Genomic DNA, 17,558 nt, shown 5'->3' on the forward strand with positions numbered 1-17,558 from the left:
AAGGAAGGGAGGCGGAAACAAGCCCGCTCCGTCCAAGGGTATCGAGCCCTGTTCGTTTGTATGCTGATCAGAGCGGTTCACATCGAAGTTGTTTCGGATTTGACCACCAACGCGTTCATTGCTGCATTACACCGATTTGTGTTGCGGCGGGGACTCCCGTCAGACGTATATTTGGACTGGGGTATACGAATTTCAAGGGAGCAAATCGTGATATCTAGCGTTCGTTTTCTGAACCCGTGGCGCAGGAACTGTACTCCAGTGCCATCGCCTGTCATCGGCACTTTAACCCACCAGCTTCACCGTATTTCGGAGGGCTGTGGGAAGCCGCTGTGGAATCTTGCAAATACCACTTGAAATGCGTGATCGGAACCCAAATGTTGACGTTCGAAGAGATGGCCACATTAGTCAGCCGGATAGAAGCCATATTAAACTCGAGACCAATCACGCCCCAATCGTCCAGCCTACACGATCTGAAACCTCTGGAATCCAGGTGATGATAACGTGGTCCGAGTAGTCACAGTGCGCACCGCCGATGGGACGTTCAAAAGACCAGTTGTCAAACTTGTCGTGCTACCTACGCCTGATGATCCGTAACTCTTGAATTGTTCCTTACAACCATTTTCGTTCTTTTTTTTTTAATGTTCTATCATGTTGTGTCTTATTAATAGTAATTAAAAAAGGTTCCCCAATCATCAGTAACACGTGGCCCGCAAAATGTACATCAATCCACGGGAAACTGAAAGTCATTTGAGTCTGCGTCTTTCAAGCCGGGAGTATGTTGCCGCCACATCCAAAATAGATAGCCGCGCCGAAGAGTATCCGGCCGTTTCAAGGTCGCCCTGTTGCTGTCGTGTCTATAAAGAGATACCAACAGTCAGTCGTGGTGTTATGAAATCTACGTTATCAGCCTACTACGGTCGGTGATATGCGAATATCGTTGTCATCATATTTTTAGTCTGCCACCATCCGTGATGCGTACCGGTGTCATTATGCGTGCGTCCAGTTCTCCACGGTCAAAAATTTTGGATTGTGTTCATAAATGTCAGTGATCAGTTTTTCGTTGCACCCCCGGTCAATGGTGTCGTGGAGCTAACCGTATCTCCGTGTACTCACAAATATAAATAGTTGGCATTATACATTTTCGATGCAAACAACAATAATAATTAATAAAAAAAAGAAAATGTTTTCTCCTAACGTAGGATGATAAGTAAATAAAAAACAATAATGATAGTATTATTATTTTATAGTATTACGCAATAGCGCATCGTAAACTGCAAGTGACGGCTAAGCCGCCGGTGTTATCGCCGCGGACTGCGTTGTTTTGGCGGCAAACCACGTGACTACAGCGGCTCGATGGACATGGATAATATAAGAATGGATAGGATATAAGAACTTATCACTAGAAAGTTTAGTGATACGTTTTTAATGTTATATGGGGCCACGGTCTTAGAAGATAAGGTCAGACAACTATACATTATCAGCATCCCGCTTAGTGAGGCAAATCCATTTCAAAATTTGGCCGCTGTACAATTGAGCGCTGCCCTGCAGACTTTTTTTGAGGTTATGACATTATAGTATTATACAATTTTAAAATGACCTTCGACCATATAAACTAGCTAGTTTATTATAAACCAACTAGTTTATATAGTCAGAGAAAATAATATAATAATATAGTTCATAAAAATAACCCCGAATGCCAATAAATGTTTTTCTTAACCTCAAAATAAGTCTAACCGGCAGCGCTTTTGCGGCAACTTGGGAAATGTTTTTGCATCATTAAGTGGAAATATTGTAATAGGTGGGAGGGTGGGAAGTTGTACGGCCTTATCTTCTAAGACTGTGTAGGAGGCAAATATTTATATGATAATTGATAAATGATAATAAATAACATTAATGATTAATTAGTAATAATTAACGATCTATATTATTCTGTATTCTAATTACAATTCATTATGTACTCAAAGTTTAGAGTAATTTGAGTATTCCAATTTCCATCTTCAGGCACAGCAATCAAAAAACTAATTTGAAATTGACCAATATTGTAAACAGTTTTTTGACTTACCTAACCTTAAAAAAGCCCAATATCGTCTTTCTTTCTTTACGTTCTCTATTCCCCAAAAAAGCACACGGCCCCACATGAAACTGGTATAGGCATGTCATATCCATTCTTATATTATCTATGGTGGTGGACGGCTCGCGCGTGTTTGTGTGTTGTTTTTAGACGGGATCTACCACGTGGCAGACGGTCAGCGGTTGCAAGACCGATCAGCTGATCCATACTGTCACCAAAGCGCCCAAGCCTGCGCAAAGGGGGCCTGCATTCCTGTGCGCCGCGCGTCTCTCTGCCCATGATCGGTTCCGTCTGCCGTCAGCGGCCACAGTCAGGATCATTGTCTCTTCGCCCGTCACTGCCGACCAGTCGCTAGTTAACCGTGAACCGTGACCCGAGCAGGCAGAGCGTGTGGTGCGGCTCTGCCTGCTCGGGCCACGTTACTATTGCCACCGAAGTACTTTCTCTGTCGTTCGAATAATTTTAAATTTATAACAAACGAATTTCGTCCGCTTGTCTTGACTAATTTTTTTAACAACAATATTAATTCAGTTTATGATCTGAGTCCGTCTGTCCGCCGTCACAGGGGCCTAGGTGGAACGTTCCGATTCGCATACTCTTCTCGTATCTCCCCGATGCTAGGGACGATTTGGCGACCCCAGCACGCCAACACACTCGTAAGTCTACATCTCATATATTATTGTCACAGTCTTTTTCTGGATGCTTAAATAATAAATATTGTCAAAAAGTCTCTTCATCGATGGCTCACACGAAGTATCCCCGCGTCCGTATTCGTTTGCTATTTTTTTGGTCATCCGTAAAGCAACACCGACAAGTGTTAACTGAACAAAAGTGATTATATATATATTGGAATAGTTATGGTTTTAATAAATAATTCTCACAATAGTGATTTCAAAAATATTTTTTTTATGAATCCAAATTCGTTTTGTAGAGTTTGATACAATTTGATAAACATAGCGGTACTAGACAATTGATAAGATATTGGGTAGGTAGTGCAAATAAAACACGTGATAACTATGATTGATACCGTGGTTATTGTGATAATATTGATATCAATACGTGTTCTTGTTACATAAATCAAAAGTTTTTAGATTTAATTCATAGTAAGTATACTGTAGCGAGCTGTGACTTAAGCCGGTGCTACACGATGCGTCCAATACCTTCAAACGTTGGCTGAACATTGGAACCAATGTTTGACTGACGGATGCAGCTACACGTTGTGACCAACGTTGGATCGAGTGTCATGTTGGAATGTTGGATTCATACGTATACTCTCTACAGTTCGGTGTGAAAAGTGAAATAGAAAAAAATGGACGACGTGGTTGCAGCTGCTGCCACTGTAATTGTTCTATCTTGTAGTCAATTATTAATTGCGAAAAAACAGAAAAAAAGACGTGAAAGAAGGTGGTGGATGACGTCGTTAAACAGAAGTAGAGAACGGTAAATAATAAAGTTGATTCTAAAATTAATATTTCTATCTATTTTATGCAGTGTTAGTTATGAAATCGTATAAATTAAATTTACTAGATATAATGCCTCAGATATGCTGTTGGCTCTACGGGCAGAACCATCGGGGAAATTCCAAAACTTCTGTCGAATGTCGTCAGAAGATTTTGAATTTATTCTTACTAAAATTGGGCCGAAAATCAGCAAACAAGACACTAACATGCGGAAGGCAATACCGATCCAAGAGCGTTTGGCAGTCACTCTCCGATTTCTGGCTACAGGTGATAGCATTGTAAGCTTGGAATACCTATTTAAGATATCACATCAATCAATAAGCCGCATCGTACCGGAAGTTTGCCTAGCTATTATTGATGCACTAAAAGATCAAATAAAAGTAAGTACCTAATTAAATTAATATTATGATATTAATAAATAAATTTAACACATTAATCTGTTTTTATGTATTTATAATTTATTTAATGCATTTTACATTACAATATTATGCACAGGAAATACATATTTATTTATTATTTTCCTCCTGTCTGGTTACCATCCACAAATTGCTGAGAATTTGAATAAATTTCAAGGACAGTACCTGATTGTGTTTGTGGGCCAGTTACGTTTTGTTGTTGTGATTGGGATGGTTGTATGTACTCGTTTTGTTGTTGTGATTGGGATGGTTGTATGTACTCGTTTTGTTGTTGTGATTGGGATGGTTGTATGTACTTGTTTTGTTGTTGTGATTGGGATGGTTGTATGTACTCATGATTAGCAGTGAGATGTGGTGTGTAAGATGTTCCAGGAGACTGTAATTCATGTGTTGAATATGTCGATCCAGTAGAAAGAAAACTTTCCAGCGATGAACAGGGAGATGAAACAGTATTAATAGTTATGGGAAAATGACCTTCTGTTTTTGAATCCATTTCCTGGATTAGTGCTTCAAAAACCATGTTATCAATTTTATGTTCCAGTAGTAGACGATTCCGGGGAGATAGTTGACGAAGTTTCTCGGCTAATAGCTGTGCATATAAGTCAGGGCCATCTTTATTTTACTGCGAATTTGGCTTCTTAACCAAACCCTGTAAAACATCACTTGCTTGTTTCAAGTGTTTGCTTATTAATTGGCTATTATCAACACTTCTTTGTTTTCTCTTCATTAATGGACTTTGTGGGACTGAGAACATATTCCTGTTTTCTTGAGTGTTTTCTCTCCTCTCATTTTGAATTCCATTGTCTCCAAGTGAAGAAGCTTCTAAACCATCTTCTTCAAGATTACTATGATCTAAATCTCCTTCGTTTTGCATGAGATCCTCTATTTCATTAATTTTTCCATCGGCAACATCCTAAAAATCACATTTAGTACAAAAATTGTTACAGATTTTTAATTTAATCCCTCTAAAACTAAAAACTTCTATAATTAGATAATAGCTGTGGTTTATTATGATGTGTTAAAAAAAACAGTGATTCAATAATAGGTTCAATTTTATGTGAAGTATAAACATTTGTATTTTACAGCTGCCAAAATCACAGGGAGATTGGAAAACAATAGCAAATGGGTTTCAACGTGATTGGAATTTTCCACATTGTGTAGGAGCAGTTGATGGAAAACATGTACTATTGCAAGCTCCATTTAACAGTGAATCTGAGTTCTTCAACTACAAGTTTCATTCAGCATTATACTCATGGCATTTGTTAACTCAGAATATTGTTTTACATTTGTTGATGTTGGTGCTCAAGGAAGAATGAACGATGCGGGTGTGTATGCTACCACGAGTGTTTATCGCAAAATAATTCGTAATGAACTTCTCCTTCCACCACCTGAGCCCTTATTAGGACGACTGAAGAAGGTTCCATATGTTTTTATAGGCGACGATGCATTTCCCATGAGTAATACTCTTCTAAAACCTTACGGAGGAAATCATCAAAAAGGTAGTTTAGAACGAATTTTCAATTATCGTTTGTGTCGTGCACGTAGAGTTGTGGAAAACGTTTTTGGTATTTATGCATCAGTTTTTCGAGTGTTCAGATCACCTATGTTACTACAACCAGATAAAGCTGCTTTAATATGCATGACATGCTGTTTACTTCATAATTTTCTACGGAGAAGCGCAACATCAAGAAAAATCTATGCCCCAACTGGTACTTTTGATTATGAAGAGGATGGAGAATTGATTCCCGGAACATGGCGCAACGATATACAAGGGATGACATCTTTCAATCCACTGGTAAAAAAACCTAGGAAACCCTCCGAGGAAGCAAAGGACATTCGGCGAGAGTTTGCAGAATACTGTATGACAAGTGGAGCAGTAGAATGGCAGAATTATATTGATTAGTGATTTATACTTATTTTTGTTTAGTTAACTTTGCATTTAAATTTGTATTAAAGATTTGTAAGGATGAATTCTTAATTAATATTATGAAATATACCAGATAATTATCTATTAAACTTACTTCTGAATTCAGTGAGGGTATCTTCGTATTTTGGACTCGAATAAACCTATCTATTGCATTATAGGCGAACCAAGACGGATAGTACACATCTTGTGACCCCGATCCAGTAGTCTCTGAATCCACTATTTTCTTCCTCAATGTCCTGTAATTCGACATCAGTGACTCTTTCTTCTTTTTCAACGCAACAACTGGCATTGTAACACTTAACTCGTTAGCTACTTCAGTCCATGCATCCTGCAGGGTGTTTTTATTCTTATGTCCTGGATAAAGACTGTTCCACAGAACTGGATGTTTTTCATACGCTTCCAGGAATTCAAGCGTTAGTTCATTATTCCACTCCATTTTGTATAATGTAATGTTATAACTATAGAAAGATAGGGTATTTATTTACACACGAAAAATAAAGAATAAATAAATAAAAGTTGAGATTAAATTTGAATTGAATATTGTTATTGACGTTATTGTATATTCAGATATAATCATATTATAAAATATAAGATATAACTATATAAGAATTAAGTATAGTTTCCTATTTATTTCTATTTAAAAATTAAACATAAAAAACAGATACCCTAATACCAGTTCATTTTCATATAGGTACCCACAATTATTATATTTTTAAATTGCAACAAAATGACTTAAATCGTTATTCTTCCAATAAAATACCAAACAGAATATAATACTTGTATATTATATAATACTGCTGTGAATCAGAAATTTTTATTCCGGGCAACAGAAAAGTTAAGATAAATTTTGAACAACATAAACCAAATATTAAATAACGAATTGAACAAAGTTTGAGTCATATAGAGTTGGTACATTTAACGGGCAACGAAGTGCACGGGATCAGCTAGTATAAATATATATATATATATATATTACTTAAATATCATACTTACCAGTTACTTTAAAAAAGTAGTCTTGTAAATATTAAAAAAAAAAGTTACAACTATACTTATTTCACACGTCCAATACCTTCAAACGTTGGCCACACGATAATTTGCCACATCGTGTAGCCGAAAATGTATATGTCAAGTGACAAATGTTGGGTCCTGTTGTGACCAGTCTTGAATTGGAGTCGTGACCGTGACGTGTGGTAAGTATAGTTGTAACTTTTTTTTTTAATATTTACAAGACTACTTTTTTAAAGTAACTGGTTAGTCACATCTCGCTATATTTTAGTCGTATAATTGGACTTTTATATATCAACAACAGTTAAATAAATTAAATAAACGTAATTATATTATACTTTAAACTCAAGATCTACATTTTTACCTTCATCCTTCTATTCATTGACTGGGGCACGTTACAATACCTAAAACAAATTAATTTTTTTATGGTAGTTATAACTTATATTAGGTACTTATATTGTCTATTTCATAAATATCTCGATTTAAACTATACCTACCATTTACAATGTATTGCAAATATCCTGTATGTAGGCATACATTTGATTTTCTTGAATAATCTTATCATAATGACTAGGTATATATTAACCTGTCTATTTTGAAGAGTTGATATATAATATACCTAATAATAAATTGATTCATCAATACTTTCGTGTATTTTTCTATTTATATGTACATAAAATTATACCTATTATGTATACTGTTATACATATATTTAAAGGTTTTTATTTTTACAACATTTTATGTTGTGAAAAAGAACAAAACATAGCTATAATTCTTGAAATTAATATTATTTTTCAGATTAACATAACTTATTCCTCACAGCCTACTACTACAATGAATGAAGCCAGTTCATCTAACATTGATGGTGTTTTGAAAAGGAAAATACATGTAAGCCTATTTTAATTGTTTATTTGTTGTTTTAAATATTATTTTCCTTATTTTTTACTATTGCCTCCAATATTTCTTAAATAATTTCAACTAGAAAAACAAAATGTAAAATAATTAAAGAAATTTTTCTACTTTACCAGGCACTTAAATTTTAACAATAATAATATTAGATATTATCACTTAGTACTTATACAATTAAGATAATGATTAAGTTTTTTGATTGAGCCATATTTTTATATTGATATTGTTTTGAAGTTATAGTAATACTAAAGGAGTAATATGAGATATTTATTGCATTTATAAAAATTAGTTGCTTATTATAATAAATTTACCTGTTAAAATTATTAGTTATTAGGTACCTAGAATGTATTATTAAACGTTTATTTATATGTTCTGTAGATGGCTTGAATACAAATACAGTATAGTGTATTTCTCATAGAAATTTTGAAACATTTAAAAGTATCAACATTATAAAATTGATAAAAAAAAATTATATTTTAATTAAATTGCTCTTCTTAATTAAGTAACATAGATGTACAATTTGTTTTAATTGAAGACATGGAATATTTGTTATCTTTAGGACTATGAAGGACATTTATATAATGGTTTTGTGTCAGGCAAGATGTTGAAAATCGACCAAAGTCCTGTTGAGCTATCAAGTATTTTATCCATATCTAAATTAAACAATTCATCACAGTCATCACAATCCGTTAATAGCGAGCATCAATGTTTAACTAATTTACAAAGAAACTCCAGAGTCCTAGCTGACTCTGATCTATTTCAAAATAACTCTGAAAATAATGATTCCTTCCAACAACTATGTGTTGGTGATAATGGAAGTGTAGAACGACGGTCACTATCTGAGTTACAAGTTCTGTCTCCAGACTCTCATTCAGTTTACTCAAATGATAGGTAAGTGATAAAAAAAAAATTCAATATTGAAAAAATCTATAATTTATTTGATATACTTACCTTGTAATAGGTTATTGTATTCAGATGTATTTTAGTTTTCTTTGTGTTAAAAAAATATGTCATTTTAATTGATAGATCCTGTCTTGATGATTTAGATTATTTAAATGTGCAATAATAATCTATTTTTTTTTTAAATTAAGTTCTGTTGGTAGTTAATTATATTTAGACACTCAATTTGGAAAATCAGTAATCATACTGAATATGTTAATCCTTCAAGTAAATACACAAAACCAACTATGTTTAACCAATTTGAGCATATAAATTCTTTAACATACCTATTTTTTAAGTAATTTGTTTAAATATTAGTCTCATTTAATAATGTAATAAATATAGCAAAATAGTAAATATACATATAATTTATTATTCAATTGAATAATTTATACTCTTGTACGAATAATGTTCATTAAGTTTAAATTAGGTATGAAGTATGTTTTTATTAGCTATTTAAAACTGCTGACTTTCATAAACTCTACATTTCTTTAGATACCTACCTATATTGGATATTAACGAATAATGAATTTGCTTTTATATTTATTTTACTCTGCATAAAATCTCGATTCCTTGCTAATTTTAATATACTAATATTTATTTAATGGTTCAACAATTATTCGTCTTACACATTTCAAATCTATAAATTTATTAATACTAAATTAAAAGTTTTAAAATTGCTCTAAATCCAGACGGAAAATGCTTCTAAAAAATGTTCAATCCCGGTCTAAAACCTAACCTTATTCACCACTCAGAATATATTACGATGATTTTTTACTGATGCAATTGACATATTTAAAATACCTGATAATTATGCTTGATGACGTGATTGGGACTTTGATGTTGTTATATTTAATTTAAAAACTCATATTATAAAATTTATAACAATACAAAACTTTATTTTGCATATTATAAGGTTTTTAATCATTAGAGCAAAAAAATTTCATAAAAATGTACTTTAAATTGCTTACACAAATGTGATGTATTTTACCAATGTTGTGTAAATATTGTGCGACTCCCATGTGATGATGGCATGCGCTCCATGCCATAGATGTTAATCCCTCCTATCGGTGTATTGTTTTTTTTTGTTCAAAAGCATTGGAGCCATAGGTATAATTATTTCAAAAATGAAAAACTGATAATACATTAATAATTATTAAATACATTTTCCAATAAATTCTGTCAAAACTGTCTTGTTCTACTGTTCTAGTGTATACATATTTGCTCATATTTGTATGCGTATATGTTTGTGTTTAAAACTTTTAAGTCTCTAAGTCTAGCGACTACCATTAGTCTTTAATAACTTTTAATTTTTAATTAATGTAACAACATCCAAGCCCTAATTAGGTTAGGATTAGATAATGTAAAGTATGATCAATGTTCATTTAAGTTTTATTAATTTATCTAGGGTTGTGGAAATGTTAGGTGTTAAATTTTTTTATTAGTTATGACCTTACCCAAATCCTGCAAAAATTTGCACTATGGAAATTTGTTCATACTCTAGTAAAATTATTGATAACTAATGTGTTTATTGCCTTTGATAATTTAATATTGAATTGATGTCCATTATTTAGTCTATTCACACACAAGATAGTTTTGATATAAAATGCAAATTATACATTATACAAAAAATATATCCCAGGATACCAAATAATTATACATGGTAAGTCGGGTAGGCACTATGAACAATGGGCTCTGGGCCTATAGCCCTGCAAACAGATTAACAATACAGGACTCACTTCATCGATTCACAAAAAGTTGATAGTGTTTTATCAAATAAGGGAGGAAGTTAAAATTATCAAAATTGTAACACAGTGTAAAATAGTAAAACCTAGAGAGTTTTAAAAAAAATATATTTTTAAATTCCTAATACTTCCCGAAATATTAACTAGTTCACGATAAAAAAATCACCCTGTATAAGTTATAGCTTAAAATTAATCTAAATATTTTGAAAATCTCCTTGCGTATATAAAATGTATGATATATGTAAAATTTTTGAGTGAATTCAAATAATGTTTTTAAATAATGACACATTTATAGGTAGAAAAAAAATATTAGCTATGAGAAGAAATTGTTTAATTAATAGTATTCTAAAATCTTGATTTAACAAATAATTGGTAATTTTTGGAAATCGGGTACATTTACTGCTTAAAAATAACTAATTTAAAATGTATAGTTGTAAAATATAATGTTAACAAATTGTGACATACATTTAGCAAAAAATTATTTATATAAGTAACTGTTTGTTTAAAATTACTATACACCACCACATATGTTCACTTAAAAATATAAAAAAATCATACAAAAAAAAATCAATAATTTATTTACTCAAGTATTTTAATTATACCTTATTTTTTAATATTTATATTATAATTTTCAATATTTTTTGCTTAATACCTTTATATTATATGTATATTATAATAATATATCCACGAAATAAAATATTACGTTTCCTAATAATATTTTAACAATATGTAAATAATAATAATTATTATTAGAAGTAGATTTTACAAGTTTAATTAATATAGGTGGATACAATACTTATTTAAAAGATTATAAAATAAAATATTTCGAATGATCGATACATCAAATATAATAAACTATTATTAAACAAATAGTTAAAGAATGTAGGTACCTAATCAGTAATCTTTTAAAAGATTATCGTATATATCGTATTATTGTGATATAAAACAAAACAAAATTATCGTTCATTTTTTAATATTATTTGTTATATATAAATTTTTTTTCTGAAAAGTAATATTATATTATAAGTATAATAATATTTTTGTAATTAAATATAAATAATGTAATAATTACGCTAATTACGTTTTAGAAATATCATGTGGTTGTCAGTAATATTGTAGTCTAGAGGTTATTTTTCCTTGGGTCGGGGATTTTTCTTCAGGGGATTTTTATTCCGCTATTACCTATCTGTATGTTATAGTTAAGTGCACAGTTATACTGTAGAACTTTGTGTAATAATCTTACCAAATACAAAATAATTTATATCATACCTATACAATTTGTTTCCTTAAAACAAATACAAGCATAAAGCTTATAATATTTACCATATTTCTCATAGGCAATAGAAAAAAAAAAATTTTTTTAATAATATTAAAAAATTGAAGTTTAATTTTTTTCCAAAAAAAAAATATAAGAAATACAGCTATATTTGTAAAGATTTGTTAATATTTCAGGAAAGAATTGAATAATTTATTTTGAGGGAGCTATTACAAGTTTTGGTGGGGTTAGCCACCCCAGCCCCCCCCCCCCCCCAGTTGCGCTTATGACTATACTATTAGTATATGTACACATTGTTTAGAATATTAAGACTCTTTTCTATGAATGAAATACCCAAGAGTCAAGACTACAGTATAAGTCCATATACCTAGTTGTTAGAATTTATTAAATATTAAATAATATGCATAAATTACAAATTTTGTTAAAACATTTTTAAACACTATACGTATAACACAAATACATTGTTATGATATTATAATTAATCAATACCTACAGGCTACAATATAATTAAGAATAAAATATAATAATTGGTAATTGCAATTTAATTAGCACGTAGTTCTATAATTAATAATTGTTATTGATTATACTTTATTTGCTTATTGCTTTTATCATTTATGCCGTACATTTATGCCGACAAAACAAAATAAAGCAACCATACGGACCACTAGCGCCCTACGCTACTGGTAGATATGTGTACCAGTCAACCGTAACATTTCTGGACCGCATAGTTGGCAGGCGATAGCTAACCCGTATATCTTAAACCGTGGTATAGTGGTACTTATCAATTATGGTAATTGATATCAGATATACTATCAGTATTAAATTATTATTAAAGTTATTTTATTCAATTTTAGACGGCAGCGTGAAATATTTTTAAATATAATATCGTTCAAATATCGATATTTCAACGATATATCGTGTGAACATTTTGATGCAACGATAATTATCGAAGTACGATATCGATATATCGATTTATTACTATCGATATCATCAAAATATCGATATACCGTTGACATCCCTACTTTCGGCCCTAATCACTGGTCGGTTATTGTACTCGCTGACCGCCGTACAGCGCACTCTCACTACTGTCCTGACGCACGTTTTCGAGCTCTGTCGTTATACCACTTCGGACCGCGTCTAGTCCATTAATCAATTTATTATAGTCGTTTCGTCTTCGTCATCTTTTCGAGAACACGCTTCAAAATCTCACAGCCATCTGCGTCCATTGCCGTTTGTTACGAAGAAGTCTGCCGTAGTTTCTATCAATCACCGTCACAGTCCTAAGGTAAATACACGCAAACGCGAGCGCGCCATTCGCGTAAACGATCGGTACACTCGACCCATCGTTTACGCATTTCTTTTTGGTTAGGTAGTTATGTGGTTTTAATAACAGCGCGTTTCGCGGCCCATATTATTATTATTTATTTATTTCTCGGAAACAAGAGTACTGGGCCCCACTGACTACTAGGACACTCGCTTCGCCCCCTCCCACCCTTGCCATCATGTGCGCCTCACCCCTCACCACTCCATCACAAACCACTACGGCTCTCTGATCTTCCGTTCCTCCCCACACCCAACGCTCACACTACGCCGCCCTACGTCACCCTGCACCACTCTGCGAATCCATTCCCCGGCACTCTGCGCCACCGCCGCCCCACGTTATCGCGTTAGCCATTCGGGTCATAGCATTATCAGTCGGCTGTGCGTTATCGTGTGGCCTGATCGAATGACACACGCATAGATAATATAAGAATGGATAGGACACGCTTATACCAGTTTCATATGGGACTGTGTGCTATTTTGGGGAAGAGAGAAAGACAATATGGGGATTTTTTAAGGTTATGTCCAAAAACTGTTTACAATATTTGTCAATTTCAAATTTGTATTTTGATTGTTGTGCCTGAAAATGAAAATTGGGTTACTGAATTGCGCATATATTTTTGGGTCGTCATGTGGTTTTCTTAACAGCGCGTTTCGCAGCCCATATTATTATTATTTATTCATTCCTCGAAAACAAGAGTACTGGGCCCCACTGGCTACTAGGACACTCGCTTCGCCCCCTCCCACCCTTGCCATCATGTGCGCCTCACCCCTCACCACTCCATCACAAACCACTACGGCTCTCTGATCTTCCGTTCCTCCCCACACCCAACGCTCACACTACGCCGCCCTACGTCACCCTGCACCACTCTGCGAATCCATTCCCCGGCACTCTGCGCCACCGCTGCCCCACGTTATCGCGTTAGCCATTCGGGTCATAGCATTATCAGTCGGCTGTGCGTTATCGTGTGGCCTGATCGAATGACACACGCATAGATAATATAAGAATGGATAGGACACGCTTATACCAGTTTCATATGGGACTGTGTGCTATTTTGGGGAAGAGAGAAAGACAATATGGGGCTTTTTTAAGGTTATGTCCAAGAACTGTTTACAATATTTGTCAATTTCAAATTTGTATTTTGATTGTTGTGCCTGAAAATGAAAATTGGGTTACTGAATTGCGCATATATTTTTGGGTCGTCATGTGGTTTTCTTTACAGCGCGTTTCGCAGCCCATATTATTATTATTTATTCATTCCTCGAAAACAAGAGTACTGGGCCCCACTGGCTACTAGGACACTCGTGTGGGGACCCAGGAGTCGTTGTCTATAACTTATACCAGAAACGTTGAGACTGTGCGTCGTCCCAGGGGCCTCGCAAGAGTTGTCTATGGGAGCCGCGTCAAAACACCGGAAACCTAAATTAATGTACCTAGGTCGTGTATAATTAATATAAATATCATATATATGATATTTATTTTATATAAATATTATTTGATCATTAGAGCGATTATGGAAACGATAATGAAACACATTACTAGAATATATTTTGAAGTTAAAAAGTTACCTCGTAATTCGGGTAAAGGTAATTCGAAAACATAAAAAGGACTCTTATAGTTCATATTATGTAGAAGCTGCCACTACAATCAATTTGCATTCTTAATAATAAGTCATCAAAATAAATGTCCGTTACAATATTTTATGTTGATGTATATTGTATCATTATTTCAGGTATAATGAGCACAGAACAGAATATTATGGTCTTTCGGCCAACCTGGGCCGAATTTCAAAATTTTAATAAATTTGTAAAATACATGGAATCCCAAGGTGCGCATAAAGCAGGCATTGCAAAAGTAAGTAATCTTATAAATGTTACACAATGTGAATCTTACACTGTTTATTTATTAAAAATTGTCAACATTGCTGGTATTTAATGTTTTAATAACATTTTTATTTAGGTTGTTCCACCGCGAGAATGGATTCCTAGGAGAAATTCATATTTAAGTGACGATATCATGAATATGAATATTCCAGCTCCACAGTACCAAGTAATACATATTTTAAACATGTGGCTAGCTTTTTTCGAGTTTAAACTATTAAGTGTAGGCAGTTTGCTGTTATCTTGACTACCGCCCGATTTTAAGTTCAGCTCTATACAATTCCCTTATTTTAACTACCACTAAACCAACTCGATTACCTACCATTTATATTGACTGTAAAATAAATATCTCTTCAGTAAATATCTTAAAATATCAACTGTGGTGATATATTGTTTTAGATATTAATTATATAGCTACCTCAAATATCATTATTTCAAACTACTACTGTGCTATGATTATGATATTGATTCATAACCAAATATTTTTCACAAAATGTAATGGACATAATTTATGCAATCCAACCATCCTCAAAACATAATTAAAGAAGACAAATCACTATTATTTGTATGGTATTATCTGCACCAAGCTTGGTGGTCGAGATACCGAAATTGATTTGAGACTGGCGGTAGTCGAAGTACCGAAAAACTAATTTTATTAATTATATTCTTTTAGAATGTCACAGGTAGACTGGGAGCTTACCAACAACTTAACATAATCAAACCAAATAATTCCATGACAGTGGAGGTATTTAAAAAACTGGCCGAGTCCCGAAAATATAAGACACCTAGTTTTGTTGATTATGCTGACCTCGAAAGAAAATATTGGAAAACCATTATGTACAATGGATGTCCATTGTATGGTGCAGATGTATCGGGATCCATTACAGATAAGGATGTAAATGTAAGTGTTCCTTGTATAGGAATATCATTAAATGTATACTATGTAATTTTAAAAACTACATTTTTTTTTTTTATACTAAGGTATGGAATATCAACAAACTAGGTACAATTTTGGACTTTGTTGACCGGGATTATGGATTAAGAATTGAGGGGGTTAATACGGCTTATCTTTATTTTGGCATGTGGAAAACATCATTTCCTTGGCATACTGAAGACATGGATCTATACAGTATAAACTATATTCATTACGGAAGTCCAAAGTCATGGTACATTTTTTTTTACATTTTTTTATAAGTGATTTTGTTGTATACATTCTTTTTTTTTTTAGGTACGCAATACCACCAGCACAGGGACGGCGTTTTGAAAGACTAGCTAGTTCATATTTTCCAGATGATTCTTCAACATGTTCATCATTTCTGAGACATAAAATGTATTTGATATCGCCTACAATATTAAAAACACATGGCATTCAATTCAATAAAGTAAAAGATTGTTAATATGAGATGTTTTAAAATATTATATTAATTTCAATGTATATTTTTAGATAACACAGGAGCCAGGAGAATTTATTATAACTTTTCCGTATGGATACCATGCCGGTTATAATAACGGATTCAACATTGCGGAGTCCACAAACTTTGCCTCACCCCGCTGGATAGAGTACGGGAAACGGTCGAAGCTCTGCAGTTGTCGAAATGACAACATTAAAATCGATATGACAACCTTTGTGAAACGCTTCCAGCCTGAAAGGTTTGATTTGTGGAGTAAAGGGAATGATGTTGGTTACCATCCAGAAGATCCTACCCGAGCGTTTGCAGCACCTTTGTAATTTTATTATGTGTGGTAGATTAAGTTTCTCTAAGACAAATTAGTTTTGGACCTAAGTATTTAAGTGTAAATACCCAGATGATTAATACTGAGAGCGTTATATCCAAAAGCCTTTCATAAATACGATATGTACAAATTTAAAATAATGAAATCAGAGGATCATGTTAGTACATTTTCCATAAAAATAATTGTAAATTATAATTTTATATTTTTAATATTAAGCATTTAGTTATATAATTGTAATTAAGTTGATTTTTTTTTATTTATTGTCACCTACCAATGTATTGTATACAAATATACTCTTTACTTTTAAAAATGTATAGAAAACAATGAACTTATTTCTTACAAGATATTTTATTATTAAAAATGTAGAATAATTTCATTTTCGCCCAATTAATCATACTCTCAACAAGTACATATGAGGTAGCATTTAGTCCAAATCACTTGACAAGACTATTATGATTCTGTTTAGATAAAAAAGTGGATTTTATTTTATTAACTTAAGAATACTCAGAATAATAAATAAGTATCAACTCAAATGTATTCAATTACACAAGTTTATATTAGTCATCACAGTGAATTCTAAACTTTGGTGACTAATAATAAACAATAATATACTTTAATATACTCGGTCTTTTACGCTCTTGGCCACACTTCTGTAATATATAGCAGAATTCTATAACGATATTGTAGTTGATTTGATTAACCTGTTGCCGTGTGCGCCTTCTTCATCGCCTGCACTATTTCCCTGTTGGTATTTATTGTAAATTGTGATGATTCATAAAGTTATGAATAATTGAATACATTTGAGTTTGTTACTTTAATAGTACAAACTTTATTTGTGATCGATTACAATTTATTTTTTCCTATAAGAGAACAAA

The 17,558-nt window shown here is 32.8% G+C and overlaps 2 protein-coding genes and 1 pseudogene across 2 annotated transcripts; all 3 read left to right on the top strand.

Annotated features, from left to right (window-relative positions):
- The window catches only part of LOC132942694 (uncharacterized), a 77,361-nt pseudogene that overhangs the window by 18,637 nt on the left and 41,166 nt on the right, over nucleotides 1–17,558 (top strand).
- Nucleotides 5,260–5,925, top strand: LOC132933860 (uncharacterized). The gene has a single exon (XM_061000133.1). The coding sequence runs from the start codon at nucleotides 5,260–5,262 to the stop codon at nucleotides 5,848–5,850; it is 591 nt and encodes a 196-aa protein (XP_060856116.1). The 3' UTR covers nucleotides 5,851–5,925.
- Nucleotides 7,714–16,678, top strand: LOC132935687 (probable lysine-specific demethylase 4B). The gene is made up of 9 exons (XM_061002303.1): nucleotides 7,714–7,767; nucleotides 8,348–8,679; nucleotides 14,576–14,655; nucleotides 14,802–14,923; nucleotides 15,029–15,118; nucleotides 15,623–15,850; nucleotides 15,931–16,115; nucleotides 16,178–16,331; nucleotides 16,394–16,678. The coding sequence occupies exons 1-9, from the start codon at nucleotides 7,714–7,716 to the stop codon at nucleotides 16,676–16,678; spliced, it is 1,530 nt and encodes a 509-aa protein (XP_060858286.1).

This window comes from Metopolophium dirhodum, chromosome 1, assembly GCF_019925205.1.
Source record: "Metopolophium dirhodum isolate CAU chromosome 1, ASM1992520v1, whole genome shotgun sequence".
Lineage (NCBI taxonomy): Eukaryota > Metazoa > Arthropoda > Insecta > Hemiptera > Aphididae > Metopolophium > Metopolophium dirhodum.